We start from the raw sequence: 23,871 nt of genomic DNA, 5'->3' as shown, positions 1-23,871 counted from the left end.
TTACCTCTTGGTAACTTGATTCCAGAGGATGGTGATGACGGAACCATTTTTTAATTGTGTTTTCTTTCAATGGTCCTATCAGACCCGACTCCCTGTGGATCTTCGCTAGTGTGGTAGCATCTGGCACCATCTGTACCAATCCTAATCAGACAGAAGAGTTCACATGAAAAACATTCAGCTTTAAAAAGATATGAAGACCATCAATGCATATTGCATATTTTTGGATCATTCCATGCAGAAAAAAATACATGCTTAAAAGTTTATAAAATCATGAATGCAATAGAAAATACAGATCAGGATTTTTTTCTCTTTCTCTTAGGAAACAAACCCCAAAGGTCACTTACTAAAATGTGGCAGTATTGGGAAAGAGGAATAACACCAATAACAATATTGTGGACATAACTGCCTCAAGGTACCAACAAGGCCAACAATTTAACAAGATTCAAAGTGGGTAGAATATGTACACAAACTACCAATATCTATAAAAAATAGGATCAGATATTTACTATGAAATAGAAAGTTATTTCATATGTGTTTATTGTCAAGAATGCTACACAAAATTTTCTGCAGCCTGTGATGCTGATCACAGCTGGAGAAAGGATACCAGATAGAGCAGAAATCACTCTGATCCAAGATGACATAAACTGGCACTTTGAAGTGCAGAGAGAAGCCAAGCATTTTGCAATGCTTCACTTCAATCCTCTGTCTCTACTGCATACACTTAATTCTTTTTTTTTTGGAACCGAGACCTGGCTTGCCAGCCTTCTGTCCCTGTCCCTGTGTGTGGTCCCCTGCCATGTCATCCCACAACTCTGCATTACAAGAAGAACTTCCTATAACAACTTCCATTTGTGACAGGCTCCTCTACATCACCATGCCTGAAAAGTGGCATCCTACCAGTGCTTTATCTGCTTTTCACATATGTGTGAAAAGTCATTTCCATGTTTCCATGATTATGAAATTATCATCTCCTGTCTCTCTTGTGTGGAAAAGGTAGACCATGGAGCAAGTTGTTAGCCTAGGACTTGGAAGACTTGGGTAGGCAAGTTTACTCAAGCACACGTCCCATATGACCACAGGAATGTCACTCAGTGACCTATCCTTAATTATACATCATCATTAACTGTAAATCAATCATATTAACACTTCTGTAGCTCATAAGGAAAGACGTTGTGTGGGAAATCTGTCACACACTGAGAGGTTTTCTGCTACTGCAGCGCTGAAAGGAAGAGACTGTCAGGCAGAGAACATTATTTGCAGATGATCTCTGTATCTTTCTTGGCAAAAAAAACAAATTAAGTGTTAGCATATAAGAGAAACTATATTATGTTCAGAAACAGTATTCTTGTATTATTTGCCTTTGAAGCAGAAGCTTTAAGCTTTGACTCCCATCTCTACAAAGAAGGGAGGAGTCTTTTTCAGGTCACCTTAACCACCCTCCATGTGCGTGAAGTCATCTCCTAGCTCCTTCAGATCATTCATCCTCTCTCATTTTCTCTTTGTGGCTTCGAAAGCAATGAATTTTGGGGCTGGGTTGGGTTTTTTTTTTTTGGTAGTTTTTGTACAGCAGGTAATCTGGATACATCAGTCTTCTATTTGTGCAACGATTCTTTTCAGTAAAAGCTTTGGAGAGTCCGTAAAAATAGTAAGCTTATTGCTGTCAGTAAATTTCTTTAGCAAGCAATTGGTATCCTGCTACAGCTCTGCTATAACAACCATAAAAGAGAGAAATAAAGCTTTCAGATGAGTCAGGCCTGCCCTCAGCAGCATAAATTGCAAGAGTAATTTTTCAAAATCAGCACTGCGAAGCTGTCACCGCTTGTCTACAGGTACTTTCTGTAGCCACACGCATCTAGTTTCATTTAAGCCTCTATGCAAGGTAACACTGGATTAAAACTTTAGTAGCTACAGCCAATTTTCTCCAAAGCTCTCTTTTTGATGTGTGAAGTTACTTTTAAGAATCTGGTGCAAGCCAATGGTGTTGCGGCTTTTGGAAAATTCTATTCTAAGTTGCTACAAAATTCAGTGAGTTTGGTTGTCCTTCTTCTAGAGAGGCAGAATGAATAAATAAAATGAACATTCAGGAGCAGGCAAGTTTACAGTAGACAAATTTAGGACCTGAGTAACAGAAATTCTGAGCGCTTTTTCCTTTAAGGGGGAAGATAAATAAAACACCCATGAAAGTAAAAGTTAAAGGGATGATTTTTGTATACTGCTGTTTACATGAGATATGGATAAAGTAATACCGGTAATTTTCATAGTGTAAAACTGACCTTGGCCTTTTCCTGTAGATAAACACCTATAAATAATCATTTGCATATCCAGTCCCTCCTGGAGCCAAATGCTGTCCATCACTCGAATAATTTGCAGAACCAGCATATCTTGACGTAGGTCATCGCCTAGCTGAAAATTGCACAAGAAATCCAGGTTTCTCCTTCAGTATCAGACAGAAATAAGTTCCTATTTCATTTGGACTTTTTCCCTTAGCAAAACTGTCCATTTTACAGTAAATCCCTCTTGTTGTTCTACAAAGTTGCTACTTATCTTTCTGTGTCGGAACAGGACAGAGTAAATGGTACACATAGGCAGAAACAGTTTTGGCAGCCACAGAGATGGTAACAAAAGCTCCCCAATTAACTGCAGCGTTTCTGCTTATTATTCCTATGTAATTATTTGAGTCTGAAAATTTAATCCGGAGGTAGGATCCTAATTTAGCGACATTTTAAAGTCTACCTAATGCTAGATCCCTTTTCACAAATGACAGCATTTTTCTAATGTTAAGCTTCACAACTTGGCATTTGCAGCAGGCGGAAAGGGAATTTTATCATGAATTTATATTTTATCCATGACACGATTCATATTCAGTCTCAAACAGTGATGCAGTGTTGACTGCTCTCCCCATGGAGTCGGTCAAACAACAGTCTTAGTGAAATGGGGCTTTAATTGTAGCCACAAGAGGTAATGAAGAGATTATCTTCAACCATAGCTGAGTAAATGGCCAGTGGAAAAAAAAAGTCCAGCTTTTTTTTTTTGTTGCCCCTGCCCACCCCATCTAAAATACATGTGACTTGCTAGTATTTTTAAGTGCTTTATTCTTTTATTACATTCTTTTTTTATAAGCATTGCAATCTTCAGACTTTTACTGCCACGAAATGAGTACTTGAGGAGACAAATTATGGTTAAAAAAAAATATCTTTTTTTTTTTTCCATTTAAAGGTAATCTTAACTCCAATTAATTCTTTTTAGTACCTAAACCTGAGAAAAATCTTATTCTCGCCACTTATCTACTTTCCTTCCATCACGTATACAGTAAATAGACAATTTAGTACAATATCAGTGCTTCAGTGCTTATTATTTTATGTACGCATTACCCATTCTGAATAAACAATGGGACTAACGCACAAGTAAAAGACACATTAACACAATGGTTTGCTTACAGGAGAAGGTGATGTCAGCTATAATACTTTTACAGCAACTGGACAGTTAGTTGCTTGTTGAACATTATTGGGCAAGGAAAATACTGTATAGGTAGAACCAGCACAAATGTTTAAATGCCCCATGAGCAGGCATTTTCTCAAGCTGCTCAAGCAAGCAGGAACCTGTCTATTGAACACAGATTTGCAGAAGAAATAGCATAAGAACCAGCTTTCTAAATAGTCAGAAAAACTTAACATTGTTAGCCTCTCCCTAACACGCCTGGAAAGCGTACTTCTGCTCCTGAGAATCACAGCTACTCTAAAGGTCAGTTTAATTCAAATTCAAGATGGCCTAGAAATCTTTTTTTTTTTTAATTGTTAGGCTTCTGGTTTGGAGCATGATACTGCAAGAAATCTAGGAATAATGTCTGGCAACACTGACCATTTTGTATCCATCAGCCATTCTATGAACTTCAGTGTTCTTCTTTAAAAACAGTACTCACTGTTATGGAAGACTTTGCTGTTTTGAAAGAGAAGTAATTTTAGATTGCACGTATTGTCTTTTGTGGACAGACACAGCACTGTCCTGAACTCTGAAGCTTTGAAGGTGACAACTGGAAAATAAACCAGAATTTATCTTCAGAGTCAGTTCTTCCAAGTAAGTCCAATGAGAGAGAGCTCGTCTGCTGTCCTCTCCACCTCCCTCCTCCTCAGCCCATTTTCCACACTGGCTGGTAGGGGCAGAATTAGTTCTATGTAGCAATTGCTGTCTCTAACACTACAGTATTTTATTTTTTTTTTGTTAGAGACCTATGGACAAGGCTACTGGATTCAGTCATTCCGAACTATCTCTTGTCTGAGACTTGCCCTCTGCTTTCAGTGTGGTAAATAAACTAGGTTTAGAATATAAACTTCATATTTTAGCCTGTTTGTCTCCACTAAAAAAAAAGAAAATTGCAAGAATTCATTTGATTCTCTAACGATCAAAGTTGATACTTCAGTGCACTGCCTCAGCATATTCCATTAAAAGTTCTAGTGTCAAAAACAATTGGGAAAAATGAACAGCAGAGCTATATCAAACATTCTCAGGCTGAAGCTTTAAAATATAAATTAGGTGAATTTCAAATCAATGTTTTTCATATAAAAGGAACTAAGGATTAGAGGAAGAACATACCTTAAAAATAACATTGATGTTTCCACTTGGAGCATATGCATTGATGAAGGAGATTTTTAATGGAAAAGCATTGGACGTAAAATAGGAACATGACTTCAGGGAAAAAAGATAAGAGAAGAACAACAGTGTCACGTATACAAAACATCAGGCTAATGCAATACTGCTGGAAAAGGTAACATCTTTAAATACTGCTTAGTAGCACTGATAACAAAAATAAATATTTCTTTATATTATTGACTGTTAAATTGGGTGAGGAAAATGAAAAATTATTTTTCCCAGACAATTTGTTTCACTCAATAATCATATCATATGAACAGATAATATTTTCTGTACTGTTTTTCATTTTCATACCCAGGTCTATTAATGATAAACTTTGGCTGAGACTGAGTGGACGAAGTACATAATACTGATCTAATGAGAATCTGTAAAGCGTTGGAAAGGCTTTAGTCCTATTTTTTTCTAATAAATAAATAAATAAATAAATTGCCCAATCATACAACCTCCATGGAAGCAAAGAACCTGCTAATTTCTTTTGGTGACCTCACTCTGTCTGAGAAGACAGGAAATTCTGAAAATCACAATCTGTTTTATGTAGAATTTATCTTAATTAAACATAAACTCTGACTTCTCATGCCCTACAGCTCCTTCCACCTGAAGACCTGAAAGAGCTTCAAAATGCATTAATGAGCCAAGCACTGCAAATCCTGTGTGAGTTAGGGTGGTATTATCATCATCATTAAAAAAGGGGGGGGAAAAACCCACTGAAAAAAAAAAAACCAACCAAAGACAATGGTAAATTAATGGCCTTGTGTCTAGAAATAATGAGCGTCCCACAGGAGCTACCGCTGGCCTTACTGGGTAGAGTGCAACGGCGACTAATCTGAACAAAAGTGCTACTAGACACAGCTGCCTCTTGCTTTTCATCTAAACATCTCAAAGCACGGTACAAGCATGCAAATATTGTCTTAGCCACATCATACCTCTGCAATGTGCAATAGCTTTTACTGATGATGAAATCTTGACCCCCCCTATGGAATTTTGCCAATTGAAATATCTCAGTAAGTGCTTGAAAGGTTACTGTGGAATAACGCATTACTGATAGAGCTGGGAGCACTCCTTGCTACTGGTAAAATCAATAGATGATACCAAAGTGAATTAAATTTAGGTAATTATAAGCACTTAAAAATGCTAATTTGCATGATTATACTGACATACAGTTCAATCAAGAAGCTGCACATATTTATAGCAAGATAATGGCCTATAATGATGTAAGAGAAATGAAAAAAATCTCTCTTCAGATTTAAACATTTTGTACATGTCCAGCCAAGCTGGTGCAGTATAAATAGCATGACTGTATGGTGAGATACCTTCCCATTAGTCATTATTTCCAAAAAGCCTGAGAGCAGTGAGAAGCAGCAGGCTTCAAATTCTTCTGACTTATATCATACACAATTGGCCCAAACCTGCGGGGTGCTGGAAGACCTCTGTTCTCAGCGAGATCAAGGCTGAATAGCAATTACTTGGAGAATGACAGGTCAAAGGCAATTGAAGGGATCAGCACCTCTTAGAATCAGGTCCACTGTGGATAATGAGCCAGAGAACAAAAATAGAGCACAAATTGCTGTAATTAGGCAGCTATAACTGGTAATACATATGGCTCTTCAGGTTTGTTTTCTCTTGGTGCTGGATACTTTTTTCTTCTCCAGAGCTGGAACAACTTATTCCTGGCATAATATTGTTTATGAAAACATTTCTAATCAACAAATAACTGAGTCTTAGTCATGTGGTCCAAGTAAAGTCAAGTAATACTGTGGAACATTGTTGTTTCCTTATTTTTAAGTCATTTTTAATAGGGGTCATAGACACAGGTAAGTTACTGTGAATATTTAGTATTTTAGCAATTCTCAGTCATGTGCCTAGTGTCACCTCAGCAAAAAGAGAGCTAGCTCGAGACCTTTAGCTGCTCCCATCTGTGACAGGGGAGAGTCTTGGATTAGTAAAAACTGCCACCAAGAACTACCTGGGCAGCACGGCAACCTGGTTGTAGCTTCAGGGGACCCAGGTGCTCTTGCCAATCTCAACGCCATGGCAGGGATTGATCTGAGCTGGCAGCAGGCTGCTCAGAGTTCAAAATCTCTGCTGCCGCTGCTGTGCAAGGCGAGACACGCATGCAACACCCACCCCACCCCACCAGACCCTTTCCCCTCTGCCTCCAACAAAGGCCCCCAGTTTCAAGGGGATTAGGCTGGACATTAGTTTACCAGATGACTCCTGCTTAACACCAGTAAGATTATTTCCCAGTCAATGCAGCCATTCACTCCCTCTCCCACTTTATACTAAAATAAAAAAAAAAACCAAAAAAAACCCCACCAAATGCAATCCATTACATGAACTAGACTTACATCTGCCTCTATGCCTTGGACAACAAGTGCAGGATTCAGGGGAAGCCGACAAACCTTTACCTCCTGGAAGAACTGCTGAAGTCTGTGGAGCTCCACCTTTAACACCTCCTGCAACATGTGAATCATTATGGTAACACGAAAGAACATAACACCACCTTTTAAGCCGTTTACCGTCTTTCTATATTTTAAACAAGCGGTACAATTTCTGGAGCTAGTAGCATCTATGTAACCTTATAACAGCTAATGAGGTCACACGGAGGAGCAGTTATTAAAAATAAGAACCATGATTTTATTCCACATTCATGCTTTTACTGCCTAGATGCACTAACAGTTCATACTGTCATGTAGGTTCAGATTCAACACCCTTCATTAGGGGCTGATTAGCCTTGCATCTGCTCTGCTGCATCGCGTGTCTTTTTTGCCTTGCTGGACAACCTTACAATTCGTTGCCTGTTGCCTCAACACTGTGATCCCCCTCACCTAACTGTAGGTGAGTTAACTGCAAGGTTTGGGAGTTTCTCACTATCACAGTAACTGCAGCCCTGCGATTAATCTCTAAAATCTGAATTATGCATCAGTAATGCATAATATATCACTACTATTTCTTTTCCTTTACATGGATTTTTGTCTCTGCAAATATTTTTGTCTTTTTACTTCCATGCTTTCTTTGCTGCTCTCAGTAGCAACACAGAGTTTTCTGAAAAATCCTTTGAAAATCTCTGAATCCTTAACAAGGCAAAAAGAATTCATGATAGCTTTCACAACAACCAGCAGCGGCAGGTGTATTTTTATTTGGCTTTCTGGTCTGTCTTGCTGAGATCTCAGCAAGAAACAGTTTTCACATCAGGTAAGTAACAACACCTGTCTTGGAAAATTAACAGTTTTGAATTGGAAATATACCTACGCAATTTAAAAGCCGCCCCTGCTGGAGAAGACGACTGCAAGCCTCCTACTGCCAGGAATGCACCTCTGCAGATACGCTTACAGAATTAATTGCTAAATGACATATTCAAGATATTAAGTATAGTTCACTCTGGTTGGCTTTGCTAAGAAACGAGGATGTTCAGCCCATCAAGGACAACTCTTAGCAAAGTTTTCAAGAAACACTGCAGCTCTACAGGAGTCAAATAGATTGGGAAGGGGTGCTGAATATGAGTGTTCCTTTCAGTAAAATGTTAACCAGCTTTGTTGCCATTGTTTCTGAGCACCTCTAAGTCTAGTTGGGAAACCATTGATGAAGGAATTTAAATGGCTTAAAAGATCTGCCAACCTTGAGAGTAATAGTGATAAGAGCTGGCCCATTAAATACATGTTTTACTCGTTTTCAGAGCAGCACAAAACTTTACAAATTTTAGTCAAATTTGGGGGTTACTTATATAAAGGGCATTATAGGAAAGGCATGTCACCTTAGAAAAAAATAAAATTACCTGAAGGAATTTAGATGGGGGTGGGGGGGTGGGTGTATTTTTCAACAAACCTTTCTTTTTGGGTCACTGGCAGCTTTTACTTTTGTGGCAATGTCTTCCAGAATTCTGATAAGTTTCACCTCCTTAGAAAACTCATTGTTCAGGGTTTTTCCAGCACAGAATTGGAGAGCAGCCAGTAGTTTCTGATACCAGTTTTTGAAATGAACTTCATTCTGTGCGTTCTTCAACAGCCTGAAGGAAGCAGGGGAAAAAACATCTGTGTATCTAAAACTGATTTTTATTTTATATCACCTCTAGCAGGAACAATAAATACACTCCAGACTAATCTGTATTTGGTGACTTTGGGCAGCAGAGAATGAAAAAAAATGTTGTTTATTTGTTGGCAGTACTCAAGTCCCTTTTGATAACTAATGAGATTCCGAGTGTGTTGAATCAATAGGAACCTGCCATTTCTTATTGTCATACATAGCGCAGTGCCTGTATGGCTTCTTATTTCTGCAAGAAAAGTTTAAAAAGTGAAAGTAGTGGTATTTTTTGAAGTTCGGTCTTAAATATACATCCCTAAATCTATTCTTCTTTTTCTCCTGCCAGTACATTCACACGATCAAGCACATCTTCCAGCTAGGAGATGCATTTAAAGACCATTTTAGTCACAGACGTATCATCAGTTCTAGAAACTTTCACTGTTTTAAATTAAGGAGACATTTCTGAAATTGGCTACACTGCTAAAAAGAGTGGAATGAGGCTGCTTTATTCATTTCCTTACCCGTAAATGTTCATCTAGAGCAAAAACTCAGCTCTCAGTTCTACTGAGGTTTGTGAAAGCTTTGGAACTGGAGTTATTACCAACATAAAAGTCAGAAATAAAACCAAACCCATACTTTCTTTTTTTTTTTTTTTCCATGTTTACCATGCAGTTTTCTCTAATTACACGTTCATTTGGGCTAGGAAAGCTGTGGCGTTTAGAGAGTTTTTTAACTGATCACTGGGAAATTTTTCCCTTATGTGGGCCAGAGGTTTTGGACCCATTTGATTTATTTTTGTACATGTAAATGGAATCACCAGCTTTATATTGCTACTAACATCCTGCCTGTTGCCTGGGATTTCCTTTCACCTGAAGGATTGATGAGCTGCTCTTTGATTTTGTCCGAACTTTCCTCCCCACAACTTCATCTTTAAGAACATCTCAAACCTTAAATTCATTATAAATGTCTGAATCTTAATGCAGTTTCCCTTACCTGATGAGGTTACTCAAACCTAACAAATAATGTTAGTTTTCACAGGACAGAAATTAGAGAAGATGTTGATTTTTCAAGGCACATCACATATGAATATGTTACATCACAAAACACAAGAACAAGATATATATCAAGCACTGATATTTAAAGGCAAAAAAAATCATAATTGCCGTAGACAGTTCAACTCCTTCAAAACATCTATAAGGCAATATTGCTACTGCAGCCCATGCATCTTTTGATGATGAGGGATTCTTGTCATCTTTTATAAGGCAATGATCCTTCTAGGTCATCTTTTCCTATATAAGTCAATGCAGAATAGTATCACCTACTGGTTTCTGAAAAGCCTTTCCAGTTACACAAAACCTCTGAACATCTAAGGGTTTATAAGTACAGAAAATTTGAAAAGAACGTGTGGTGTTTCTATCAGAAATGCCTAGACTTGAAAGGGAAAAGATATGAGAAGTTTAGCATCAGTACTCTGCAGAGGAGATTGAAATGACATTTCTTTCTGTAGACTAGTAAAAACAAATAATTACTTTTCAGATCAGAAGGAAATACAAATTGTCATTGCAGTGCCTGGTGGAAGGCAAACCCCAGCACACAGAGGCAGCTGTGTTCTTATCCTGAACCCTCCACAAACTGAAGAAGGCTGAGAACACATGCATGTATGTTGGTGGATAAACTAATTCTTCCAGATTTCAAGCGGAGTAAGTCCAAGATTCCACAGCATGATGTTCACTTGCTTAAATCTAGATACCTACTGCTGTTCTAGATATCCTAGGAAATCCAATTCGACCTCCAGCTGCTGCCTTGGAAGGGCACGGGCCCACTAGAGGCAATATCTCATGTCTGCCACTCCCATGCAGATGTCTCAGACTCCCTATACTGGGTAAACCAGCCTACATTTAGGGTACTGAATCACACTCTGCAGTGGCATTTCAGCTCAGTTATATGCAAACAAGGCGATTTAAAACAAAAACATACTTTGTCCACTTCAACAGCAAGTCAGGAACAGGCTTGGTGATTATTTTTTAAACAAAAGCATTACTGGCACAATCCAAACTGTCACACGGGCAGGAGTTGTAGTCTGTGGGAGCAGAGCCCAGCTAGACAGCTTGCATTTCTCTTAGAGCACAGGCAGAATGAACTTGTTCACTTCTGCCCTGAAAGAGAAGTACAAGCGCAACTAAGAAAAGATGACATCATTGTGACATCTATTTTGAACTGGCCAGGTTCTGTTGGTGCAGAATCTTAGCACTTAGGCTTCCACTGGAACCAGCTCCTGTGCATCTACATCATATTAATTCACCTACTCCCTTTTTAACGGTACATATTCAGGGAATCCAGAAAGGCTACCTTTTCATGTTTGAGATGTCCCTTTAATCCTCTCAGACACACAGAACATTAAAACAACTTTTATTTCCCTAAAATGAAAGGCTTAGGATTTCACATACAGGAAGCAAAATAGCAAAACCAAAATATTTTCCTTTTTCAAACAGAGCAACTCCCTGCCTAAGGCAGATCAACTTAGAAGATCCAGGTTTTGATTATTCTTACAGCTGAGTGTTCACAGAAAATAAGCTTATATACACATACAACATAAAGATTTCTTTTTGACCTAAGAAGGGATTACGGGCCAGATTCAGATAGCTTATGCATAAGGTGTACATGAGGACAGAGGGTGTATAGAGTCTGAATCCTCTCATATGTGCTTCTTGAGCCTAGTCTATGAGGAAAGTTGAGGCAGTCATCATGAGCTCACCAGTAAAATCCATTTCCACCCCAGATGCAGCCCAGCACACACTCCACAGTCTGAACCCACATGGCAGCTTTTGACAGTGCATGTGCCTCCTCAGCAGCCCTATGAGAGGATCTTCACTCAAAATGTGTCTGGTGACTGCGGTACAGGCAGCACAACTTCTTTCTGCCTGCCCACTGGGGTTGGTATGCTTTTAAAAGCCTGTAGACCTTAATTTGCAAAATGAGTTGGATTAACTGGGTCTGACTTTTATATTCATTTTATAAAAGCAGTCCCAAGGAGGATACAAAGGACAGCTTTTAATGTGATGACTCATTGTAGGCTTTGCTGAAATGTTTATTCAACAACTGAACAAATATGCAGTTGTAATTCTGTCTTCCCAGTTTCCTGGCCCACACATCTTTACCCTGCCGTTGTAAGAACTCAGCGGAGATAGGAAAATCTGCGACTTCTGAGGTTGCAGGATGGAGAAATGCTCAAGACACTAATGAAATTTTCAAGTCAGGACAGGATGCCTAGCTGTGACAGAGGAAGACAAAATTGGAATGATTTAAAACTCCAGGCTGTCAGTAAGGAAATATGTGAAGTTTGGGGTTGGTGTTTTTTTTTTCCCTGACAATTTTCACAGGATTCTGCAAGACAGAACTGAATATAAAAGCCTGACGTTATGCCAGGCCCATACAGAGGATCTTGCTCTTAACAACAGGGACATGTCCTCACTCTTCAGGATTCTCTCATTTGAGACAAACACCCTCGTTCTCAGCAAGGAAAGGGTAATTCAGATACACTGTCCCAAGGTCACTTGCTGGAAAATAGCACAATGGTGCTGGAAACAGAAGGATGCTGACCTGAAATTTAGTAAAGAAACAAACTAGGCTGCCCCTGCTTAGCTGCAGCCAGAGGGTCGAAGTCAGATTCGGGGGTGCCCCAAAAGATGTCTTCCTTTCCGCATGCACCCACCCCACACCTGCGAGGTGGCTCCAACCCCATCTTCTGGCACTCACAGCTGCAGAAGCACATGTATGTGTTTGCCACGTACAGAAACACAAGTGTGCTGGAGAGATTTTTGCCATGGGGCAGAAGGGAAGATGGGGCTGAATCAGGCTGAGCTGGCTGCTGTGTCAGAGAAGGAGAAACAAGGTTAAAACCAGAAGCCAGAACCATGGAGAAAAGGGAAATTTAAGAGAGGGAGGGAAAAAAAAGGAATGAGGTCGGATGGATCTTGGTACCAAAACAGGCGAGCTGGCTTCATTCTCCTTCTGTGGTGTGGGGAGAGGGGGAAGCTGGTGATCTAAAGACCTTGCAGCAGACCCAGTCTGCTCTCGGAGTTGGATTTGGCAGACAAGTGACAGAGCGAGGCTGCTCAGACAACTCTGCCGCTTGAACATCTGCTCCTTGTCTCCTTCAGAAAGGGGAGCAGGATCAACCAGAGAGTAATGCCTGACAGGACAGATTAGCTTGCAGGTAGCCTGTTAGACCACACTGTAGCAAAAGAAGCCCAAGAAAAGGCCAGGATCTCCAGTATCTTATTGCAGGTTTAACCCCTACCTGCTATGAAGGAGTGAGGTACAGTTTGACTGGGTTATGTATGTGTGGCATCAAAGTCAGGGTAGCGACCCTAGTTAATTTGTTTCCAAGTGATGTCTGGTATGTATTACACAAAAGCTGTACCTACCAGCACACACACTGTATACTCTTTGCTTAAGCTGTTTTGAATTCAGAGACACACCATGAAAATGAGGTGCCTTAGGGTTTTAAGGTGAGTGCTGAGGTACTTACTGTCGTTACTTAATCTTTGGTAAACTTGACCAAGGAAGTTCTTATGCTTTGTTATGAAGGTATATTTCATGCCTGTTTTCTGTTTCACTAAACAGGACAAGTCACATTAGTACAAGGCTGCTGCTCATTACAGCAATAATTGTTTTAAAATGATTCTCCACAGCCCTACCTATCAAAGATTAGCACACAAACTCACTTCTCTACCACTGCACAGCTTCTATGTCTGAGGTTGCCATCAATCTTGATTTTCATTAGACATCCTACAAGACTCCTGAGCTGTCCTTTGTGCTTTATTGTGCCACGGAGCTATGGCACACACCTGAAGCATATGACTGATTTCATTTTTGACCCCTTGAAGAAAACATTTTACTGTTTGCATTCTTAAAGAGGAGAATGAGCAACAGGGGCGGTTTACCAGTGGGGCTGCATTTGGGTTTTGCAGCTTCTTAAGTCCCACCACAAGTTACCTGCAGACACAAGGATGAGAGAGATGACAAAATTGTGCAGCTGAAGATTTATACCTCCATCTAGCTTGTGATGGACCATGAGGATGAGCGGGCAACTGCTGCTATTAACTACTCAGTTGCAAGTAAAACCTTTCTTATTTTTTTCTTTTATCTCCTCAAGATTACACTGGACAAGGTTTTTACTTCCCTGCCAGTGATAACGGGAATAATCCCTTTGATAGAGATAACACCATAGCAAGTACTGCACAAACACTGTGAACTCCAACAAATTCCAGACTCTAACAAGTACTTGTCCTCCATCCCCTATGCCCACAACTCCCCTTACCCCTCTGCAGAGTACAGCCAAGTCTGCAGAACTCATCTGTTTCACTTGCTAGCTGGTCCGCTCAGGCACGGCTTCTTCAGACACAGCCAAACTCCAAGGCAGCAGAGTGCCAAGCTGGCAAATACAACTATGGCTTTTCTGATCTCTTTGCCAGTGCCTAGGATGGATGACTGAACTTGCTGAAGCTCCCAGGAATGTGTCTTTAAGATGGCAGCTATTGCTTCAGAGAACAGAAAGGAACACTTGCACTTGTTGCAATGTAATCTCTGTTCCCAGCCTCCTTCATAGCCTCGGTGAGATAAGCCTTCACCGGACAGCAAAATTTAATTTCATTAACCTTGCTGGAAAGCCTTAAAGTGGCTCTGTTCTTATGGTCCTTTGTTATTCAAGAGAATCATATCGGCTATCTCTGTCAACTTCCTTTAAAAATAGACACAGGATAATACCTCCCTTTTTAAACTAACCCCAAATTCTAGAAAGGTGTGATTTATGTGCTACAAGTCAGAAAGGAAAACACAGAAAACAGCAGCACTGCTCTGTGTAGACTTATTGGGGCATGGCAATCAACAAAGCCACAGATGTAAAAACAAACGAACAACTGGGCAGCACAAAATGCCTAACATGTTGAGAACAACGCGATTTCTGCAGGGGAGAATAGGGAGCAAAGTCAATTAGGCAGAAGAGTTAATGTACAACAAAGATGGAAGGGACATAGCATTTTTCCCAAGTGAGTGAAGTACTGTGCATTTTCCACAGCTTTACAGAAACACAATGTGAAGCCATCCACTTGACTGGAAGGACCAAGACTGAACTCCCTTTCACTGTCCCTTTCTGTGACCAAGCACAAAGACAGAAGAAAGGGAGAGGCACAGAAGGGCTGGCAGAACTCTGCCTCGTCTGCGGATCTTTCTTTTCTTCTTTGTTTCTATTCTAGAGCAAAAAGAGAATGAAAGTTTACATTTCTTGAGCAGACTGAGTGAAGCGTGGTACAATATTTTCTCTGAATCTTTCTAACCAAGTCTCTAGGATGGAAAAGCAGCAGCTGTTCAGTGGCTTGCAGCACCTGGCCACTTTTGGCTTTTCACATCTCTCATGTAAGACACCTGCAGTCAGTTTCACCTCCTGCTTCTCATATAACAGAGCTGATTTTATGGACTCATTTTTCAAAGCATTACCCTTGAAAGGAAAACACCTCTGCTTAAATCGAAATTTTGTTTTAAAAGGCTATGTGATACATTTGCTTTTGGTTTTCTGATTATTTTTTTTTTATAACGAAACTTAGAATAGATGTCTAACACGTTGGTCTCCCTTAGACAACAAAAAACTGTTGCAGACTTATAAAGTATGCTAGTTAGGCTTAAGGAACACATTGTTCTATGGGAGCCAAGGGACTAGTTGCCACTATTTACTAATCGTCTCTCAAAGATCTTTATGAATGAGGCCATGCAATTTGCATCCAGGCAAATCACTTGATCCAGTAGACTGAATCAACCAAGTTCCCCCCACTCTTGCTGAATGCCTTAATTGTGGAATGCATGTCCTGCTGACGCACAAAAAAAATTAGCAGGTCAGTGAAAACAAAGGCTATGCTACGCTATGCACATAAGCGGCCAAACCCTGCTAAGGTTGCCTAGCAGGGAAATGTTTTATTTCATACATAATATAGTTGCACACACTTCTCTATTAAGAAAATAAACCCCAGATAAAACTGGTTTTATCTGGAGAAGAAATAGGATTCACCTTAAAAACAAACTGTATCAAGAATTAATAGGAGAGTACAATGGTGTGCCGGTACCACTATTACTACCAGATAGTAGATGCTACTTGGTCTAAGATTTTAAGCAAGAAATGAGCACCCTCAGAACATGTCTTCTCCATTTTGTTGAATGGATGGGTTACCATCAATATAAGTGCTACAAGAATCATCCAGTGAAAAGCAGTGTTAACTGTGTCTGTCTCTTTCTGCTCCAGTTTGTAACAAACAAAAAAAAAGACAACTCCAAAAAAACCCAAACCAAAAAGAAAACCTCCAAATTGTCAGCAAAGTTGGTCTCTCTCTAGTCTGTCCCTCTCCATTGGGTGGGGTCAGCAAGCAGCAGAGAAACAAATTTATTAACGTATTATCACGAACACAAAAAATACCTGCAGCAGAACACCAACGTAACAGAACTAGTGGTTGTTTCCAATAACACCTGTATACAGCAGTGCTGACATTGGATAACTTCAGAGTCCGTGAGTGAGGATTCATAGTCCACCAAAGATCCCACCCTAATAAAGTGACAATCCAAAGCTACAGAAATGAAATGCTTTCACCCTGAAATGTCAATGCCAAGAGTGACTTAAGCTCAGGATTGCAACTATAGGTCTAACTGCTCTCAATTATTAACAGCAAAACCACCACTGTCTCAGTAAAGAGAATTATTAACCTTGGTCTCCGAAAACTGTATTCAGAATTAAAAAAAAAAACAACAAACAAACACCACAACCAACAACAAATGTATTGCACTTAATATCTGCATGAAGTTTATCAATAGGGCAGTATTATTTTGCTTTCACTGAGATACACAGCATTTTAGTCTGAAACTTATTTTGAAAAGTCTGGTTCCATCTTTGCCTGTGCTTTCTTCACAGGACTAGATATGTTGCTGCCCGGGCTTGTTTCAAAATTGCAGATTTTCTCCTCCGAGCAAATGCCATGCTGTTGTCAGAATGTCATGCATTATCTTACTTACCCCAGAATCAGCAAGCCTGAAAGCTACAAAGCATCTATCTTTGTAATAGCTTAGAGTAAATTTGTGGCACAGGAACTGAAACACACCATTCATTCCAGGCATAACAGGAATTGTTGCATTCTTCCCAGTGGGTGACTGCATTGGAAGCTTGCAATGAATGGGATTAGATGGGATAATCACCACTAAAATAAGCAGCCCCAATGGCTTTAATGGGATGATGTTCAAATATGCCAGCAATTAATTGGATACAGGAGATGACTAAGCTATTCTACTTTCAAACCATATAAATAAAACACAAAATTAATCCAGGTTCACACAGTCCACTAGAGCCAGTGGAGTTGCTAAGCTTTGTACTGTATCTGAATTTAGGCCACAGTTATCACAGCAGTACACTGAGGAGAATGTGAAAATGTTCTTTGTCATCTGCCTATTGTTTGGGTGGTTCATGTCTACCAAAATGGCTTTGGATAGCTTCTGCATCTTCCCAATAGCTTCACAGCTAGAACAAAAAAATCCCTCATGACACCATAAAACAAAATGTATGACACAGAACTAATTCTGTATTGTTCTGCATGCACTGGGCAATCCAGATTTACACAAAACTGCAGAATTAAACCTGAATTACACTGCAACACTTCGGTTAACTTCACTTTAAAATGCTGTATGCACTTTTTTGCTTTTTGGTGGTTTGGGTTTTTTTTTTGTTTGTGGGTGTTTTGGGGTTTTTGTTTGTTTGTTTGTTTGTTTTTTGCATACTAATACAGAACTAAAATTTTCTTTCTATGAGGTCATTACAGCCTTTGGCTGGTCTTGTTAGAAGCGGTTCCAGATTCTATTCATACATTCTGAGCCAGACCTGTACTTTACAATCCTAGAGTTTTCAGATTACCGTTCTTATGACTAACCTTGGCCATGGGGAGGGAGGGGTTTGGTTTTTGAGGTGGGAGGTGGGGGGAATAGAAAGAGAGAGTCACATTGTTTTGCAAATATTATGTCATTCAAAAGAATTTATTCTGCAGAGCAGTAGATCTTGAGATGAGCTGTTACTTTTCCTATTTGCTCTGCACTCAGTTACAAGAATTTGCTTTGTTTAACAATGTCTACAATCAAAGCTGTTATCTTTCAAGTAGAGTATCAGATTTTTACAGACAAGATGCTCAGATGCCAATAGCACAGGAAGGATAGATGAGATTCAATACATTCCAAATACATGAGGAGTTAACATTTCTTTTAGGACAGTGTCGCTTCTACTGCTCTGGAAGAACCTGTCTGTGGATCCATTCCGTTTTAAGCACAGGTAATACAGGTGCCAGAAGAACTAGGATCCTGATCCCACGTTATCTTCTGTCTTTTCTGGATCTTTACTTTCATCTGGACATCTCTGCTCTAGCTAGAGGCCCTGTTTATCTTCTTTTCCCAATATCTAACCAAAGGAACGTTTTTCAGATCACTGCCTACACAGGAATAGGGAGGTGTAATGAGCCTTCAGCAGGTACTGCTTTAGGCGTTTCAGCAATGACAGTACCTCCGTGTAATTACAAGATTGCAAAACTTTCTGGTTTAAGTATTCCTCTCATATCCGACGTAGTATGCTTTCTGTAAGATGTCGAGTCTTCTCTTCCTGGCAATTTGCCATGTGGCATCTCATTAAAGAAGGCTACTGAAAAGTACAGCTTCAGTAGCAGGACCAATGCTGTGCAACAGCAAAGAATGGGTGGATCAGATCGTCAGATCACAGCAACTTGTTACCTCTGTGCGTGCGTAGTGTGACTTTGACAAAAGAATAACTTTGATAGAACCTCCACAGCTCAAATAAAGTGGCATCATGAAGACATACGGTCCTTTACACTTCAAAAATAACTAGCAAAACTCATGTGTTTTCAGGGAACCAAAGACAGAGAACCAGACATTTCAACAGTGGAGTGTCTGGAGTCCCAATAATGCTTTTTTATCTTTTCATGATTCTGACTGTTCTAAGGGAAAAATCTCTTCAGACGGCAGCTCCCCTTATACATAAGGCTATTCTGCAGTCGTCCTCAAACAAGATGATACCTACCATGCTTTCAATTAATTATAGCAGAGGACACCATGAGAGAGGGCTCTTGTCATCTCATTCCTGGTCAGTGGCAGGACAGACGAACAAGCACTTACATCGTAAAGAAGAGTGTTTCTGTTATCTTCATACCCATTCTTTCTAGGCCTGTTTTCTTTCCTCCTCTCTGGTTTTATTTTTCTCCCTCTTTTTTGGTCTTTATTCATTTTTCACTCCCCTTTATATACAGAAATAGTATCTTTTGCAAGGGTAGGTGAGGAGAGCAGAGCAGGGAAGGAAACATCTTTAGATTTCTCTTTTTTAAATACTGGTCTTGTTCTGATCTTCCTTCTCTTTTACCTCTTTATTGCCACCAAATATTGGCTTTGTAAAAAGAGAAGTGGGAATTTGAAGTTAAGCTCATGTACCAGGGAAAGCTTGCTGTAAGATATTAGTAAGAGAAAACTTTTCTTTTTAGTTGGCCCAAGGGTATTTTCCTAGTCGACAGCTGGCCTAGTTACCATGGAAAAGAGAAGGGCTGGAGGGCAGGCACAGTAGGAAAGTGAGGCATAGACCTATGTGAAATTAGGTTGGCTTAGTTTGCAGAGGCTTGCTGCAATTAATCTCTCATTTCAGACAGCCTGTTGCTCTTTCATTGCTGGGTAGTAGATATTAAGTTTCATCCAGGTATACAAGTCCATCTTAGCTCTGCTGAGGCATGTTCAACTGTGGGACCAGATCTGAATAAACTTTGGAATATGCTAAATTCCCTTTTAATGAACCCCTAACCAAGAAGGTATTACTTAAGCTTCCATCAAGGGAATCTTACATCACTCTCTTCAGATCAAACCCTATAGTCTTGGGGTTAAAATATATTGGTTTTAATGTCAGAAGATTTTAAGGCAGATATAGTAATGACAATCCATCCTGAATTCCTCATTTTACTTGCTGGATGACCTTGGCAAAATTCTTTAATTTTTCTATGCTTTTGTTTTCCTTTTCAAAAAAGGAAAGGATTTACCTTCTCATAGGATGCTGTTTGTTTGTAAACTGCTTTTATGCCACAGAGGTAAATGTCATGGCAAATAGGTCTGTTAAATAACATTACCACCTACTTCCCATGTGGTCTTCGTATAGCCAGCATTTTTCAATCATATAGAAGAAAATAGCAGCCCCGGGCATTTTTTTTGCTCATGAGAAAAGCAGAATTAAGATTTAGTTGTTGTGATGAAGAGTTCAGCTTTAGTTGCAAGATTCACAATCACATCTGTGGAAGTATTACTGCAGTAAGCAGATGTCATATTTCCGTATGTCCTGAGTCAGGTAAAGAGTGGAGCGTGCTCTCTGGGGGCAGTTACTGTACTGGCAGAATAAATATAGATCAACCATCTGACACAAAATGCTGCTCGGACTTTAAAACCCACTGGCTGTGCTATAGGTATCTTTCTTGCACTCAAAGTGCTGTCCTTATGCTCAGCCCATGCGAGGGTACAGCTGGATAGTGGACTGAGAGGGAGAAACCATAACTTTGCTCCCTTCTCCTATCATACACACACGCTCACCCACTTTTTATTGCGTGAATACCCCTGAATCAACCGCATTTCTTCTTAGATGTGTACTCTGCTAAGTGAGCAAAAGTCTGTGCTTGCCAAAAATTAATACAGATAAGTGCCATATTATTTCAACCAGCAAAGCGGTGGCAGCACTTACAAGGGTGGCAGCTATGGGCGAGCCTTGCAGAGCCAGGCAAATTACCATTTAAACCTTTAAACTGCTGTTTAAAGAGCTCCTGATGATAAAACAGGGCAACAGCTGAAGACTGCATGTGTCAGCTTTAAACTGATGCAAAAAGTGATATTAAAACGGGCCGTTATTTAAGTGACTTTCCATTTTCATACCATGACCAAGCAATGTACTTCTAAGCGACACAGCACAGAGCACTGACAATTGCAAGAAAATCTGCCATGATGGCCGCTTAAATTCATTTCAACCAACTGCCCTATCAACAAAAACACACACATGAGATTTGTGGGTTATGCAAGTCACTCAGAAGCTGGCTAAGCAGTGCCTATTAGAAAAGTTTAATTAATAAAAATGTTTCTCCTGATAGAAATCATCACACAGAATAGAATGACATTGTGCAGAAGGTTAAGAAGAAGAATAAATACTGATTTCTAATAACCAGACTCCTGACTTCTAATAACCAGACTCAACGAAGGAAATGCTACAGGTCAAAGCAGAAACTAGCTGAGCTACGTAAGCAGAGTTTTATCAGCTGTCATTATACCAGGCCCTAAGAAGCACTAAAATCTTGTTTACTGTCTGACCTCCTCTATGCCCAGTGCTCACAGGATAATTATTACAGATAGCAGTGCCCTATTTCCCAGACAGAACCCCACTTCCCTTGCTGATGTACAAAACAAGGTCTTCCCTCAGTTAAAAACGTATACTGTGTTACAGTACTCACAATGAGAGACTGTTCTTTAAATTAATCCATGCCCACGGATTTGGCTCTGGAAATCCCTGTTCAATCCCTTCTGCATGAGCCAAGATGGCAGCTGCCACGCTAAAGCTAATGAGCCTGATTAATATCAATTCAGTAAATTAATTTTTTTTCCAGGCATCAGATAATTTTGTACTAATCCAGACATTTATACCCATTTACTATCAGCTGACGTAATGTAATTTCTCATTTAACACTAATTGAAAACTACAGGTTTCTTATTCCAAAGAACATTTGCTGTCACTTATAACTTATGGCTTTTTCTACAGCTATTTTTCAAATAATATCATCATCAAATTTTATGTTTTCTGCCTAGTTGCAGAACTTTGATACCCACGAATGTGACTGGTGATGTGGGCAGAATGGAACAATTTCTCTTAAAGGTTTGCATTTGAGCAATTTTTCTTCATATTTTCCATTATATATTTGAGAAGTTCTGACTGAAACAAATGAATAAAAGTATAAGAAACAACTCTTCATATAAGCAGTTTAACTTCGTCCCTCTAGGGTTTTGGTTTGGGTTTTTTTTCCCCTAAATAATTTTGTTCAGCTTGCCTTCAGGCTTGGTTTCTTCAGCTGCTACAGAAGAAGGTGCACATCCCTACTGCTATGCCATTTGCTCTTATTTTAACGTAAAAGACAAAATCCCTCACTGGCTACAATCAAATGTCAATATTTATATATCAAAGAACGGACAAGAGGTAGGAGGAAGCATAATTCATTACACTTCTGGGTGAAAGATAGCATTAACATTTGTGCAATGGAGTGTTTGCAGTGGCCCAACACTCTCATCGCTGATGGCAAGTGGAATTCCTTGGGGTTGAACATATCAGTTGACCATTTTTGTCTCTCTGGGATCCTGTCCTGTGGTTTTCACCATTATACTGTTTTTCAGCCGTAACATGACCTGTGTGGAACACTACAGAATTTTACTGATGAAAGACTCCATCCAACAGATGATACTTATTACCAAGTTGCTTTTTTAGGAAACGCTCACATCATTCTCAATGTTTCCTAAGATGAGAGCACCCTTTCTGCAAGATGCTACCTAAGGACCACCCTGATGGCTTAAGAATTGAAGAACTGTGGAAACTGAATGAGTAAACCAGCCAACACAGTTACAGAATTCATTTGTAACTTAGAGAAGCACGTAGTAGCTGACATCAGGAGGGACCTCAGGAGGTTCGCTGGTCCATTCCCTGTTCAAAGCAGAGCTAGCTCTGATATTGCATCAGGTTGTTCAGAGGAGCTTGGCCTCAGTAGCAGATTGGGAGAGTTGCTGAGGCAGAGTGCAATTGGAACATACGATGATGGGTCCCCAGAACATGAGGTGGTTTCAAAAGATATGACCTAACAACAGGCAGGCCTCCAAGGACACAGTGGTTCCCCTCAGGAAGACTTAAAGTTCTGTCAACCATCATAACTTTTTGGAAATAGTAACATGAATAAGCAGGCAAAGAACTGCATTTCCAAGTGGTGAACATCACTCTGGTCTGCATTCAGTCCCGTCTTGCAATTTCTGGCAAGCAATTCTAGCTGGGGCTGTGACACTTCAACTGTCACAGGAACAGCAAATACTTCAAGATTTCTGTGATATAAATTAATTTTAGGGTATGAACAAAGACTCCAGATTATGTTCTACATTGTCCAAACCACATCAGCTAGAACTACCCTTGGATACAGAATAGCAGAGATTGGTGTTTTGCCTATGCCACTGCCTGGACAACATTCTCTTGTGCATTTGCAGTGCAAAAAATGTAAGAGCTTCTTTCTCTTAATGAACAGCTGACTATTTAGTTACCGCTATTTGGCCTACAGTCTTTCAGGCTCTTAGAAAAGCTATATTGAGCAAAGGAAGAAATTTCAGTCAGTCAGGATTTGTGTGAAATGATGAAGTACGAGTCTCCAGTGGCTCCTCTGAAAGGGAAGTTGATGGCTGTTTGTTTTCTAGAATCAATAACTTAGACTGAGATAGAAGCACGCAGTGGTTACATGTCTAGGCACAAGGGCCTCCAGAGGAACATGTAGCAATATAGGCAATCAAATCAAAATTACACTATATATAGTGAGAGGAGAGTAACGGCACAGGTTATACTTGGGAAAAATGGTTTTTTTTGTGGAAGTGGTTCTAGATCTCCCAGTTCTCTCAGGAGGTCTTCACCTGAATCTAAACTTCACAGCTGGGAAAAATTAACTCTCATTTCTTGGAGACCAGAGCAGAACTGTATTACTGTACTACTTATCTCTGCTCTCCTCTTGCTTTTCTGCATCCTTCCTCCTATAAAGATATTTTGCTTTGCTATCCTTCTCAGCTCCCTCAGTGACTATTCTTTATCCCTTAGCCTCTTTTGCATCACTTCAAACATAGTTCCACACTTCTGTGCAGACACTTGGAACATTGTGGCAATTCCCTCCTTTCTCAAACCAGTGAAGGCTGCTCAGACTTCTGGGCCTGGGAAAAGAACTGGGATCTTGAAGCAGGAGAGACAGAAATGTTTGCAGAGCTGGGTGGAGGGAATTCCTGGTTTCAACCCTTTCAACTGCCAGAAGTACTCTGCTTTGCACATTACATCCTCTACCCATTTCTAAGCGAATCTTGAAGAAAGCTTTCCGTTTC

General features: G+C 39.9%; 1 protein-coding gene across 1 annotated transcript in view; it reads right to left on the bottom strand.

Annotated features, from left to right (window-relative positions):
• PIK3C2G (phosphatidylinositol-4-phosphate 3-kinase, catalytic subunit type 2 gamma) overlaps positions 1-23,871 on the bottom strand; it is a 212,740-nt gene that overhangs the window by 76,097 nt on the left and 112,772 nt on the right. The window contains exons 22-27 of the mRNA XM_009879655.1: positions 23,680-23,691; positions 8,470-8,650; positions 6,993-7,100; positions 4,591-4,683; positions 2,274-2,403; positions 5-141 (exon numbers count right to left, since the gene is read on the bottom strand). Coding sequence (XP_009877957.1) covers positions 5-141; positions 2,274-2,403; positions 4,591-4,683; positions 6,993-7,100; positions 8,470-8,650; positions 23,680-23,691 — 661 coding nt within the window. The remainder of the gene's footprint in view (positions 1-4; positions 142-2,273; positions 2,404-4,590; positions 4,684-6,992; positions 7,101-8,469; positions 8,651-23,679; positions 23,692-23,871) is intronic.

The sequence above is a fragment of the Charadrius vociferus genome, unplaced genomic scaffold (genome assembly GCF_000708025.1).
Source record: "Charadrius vociferus isolate BGI_N301 unplaced genomic scaffold, ASM70802v2 scaffold90, whole genome shotgun sequence".
NCBI classification, from domain to species: domain Eukaryota; kingdom Metazoa; phylum Chordata; class Aves; order Charadriiformes; family Charadriidae; genus Charadrius; species Charadrius vociferus.
Note: the sequence above shows the minus strand (reverse complement) of the source record. Positions and strands in the feature narration are given on the sequence as shown.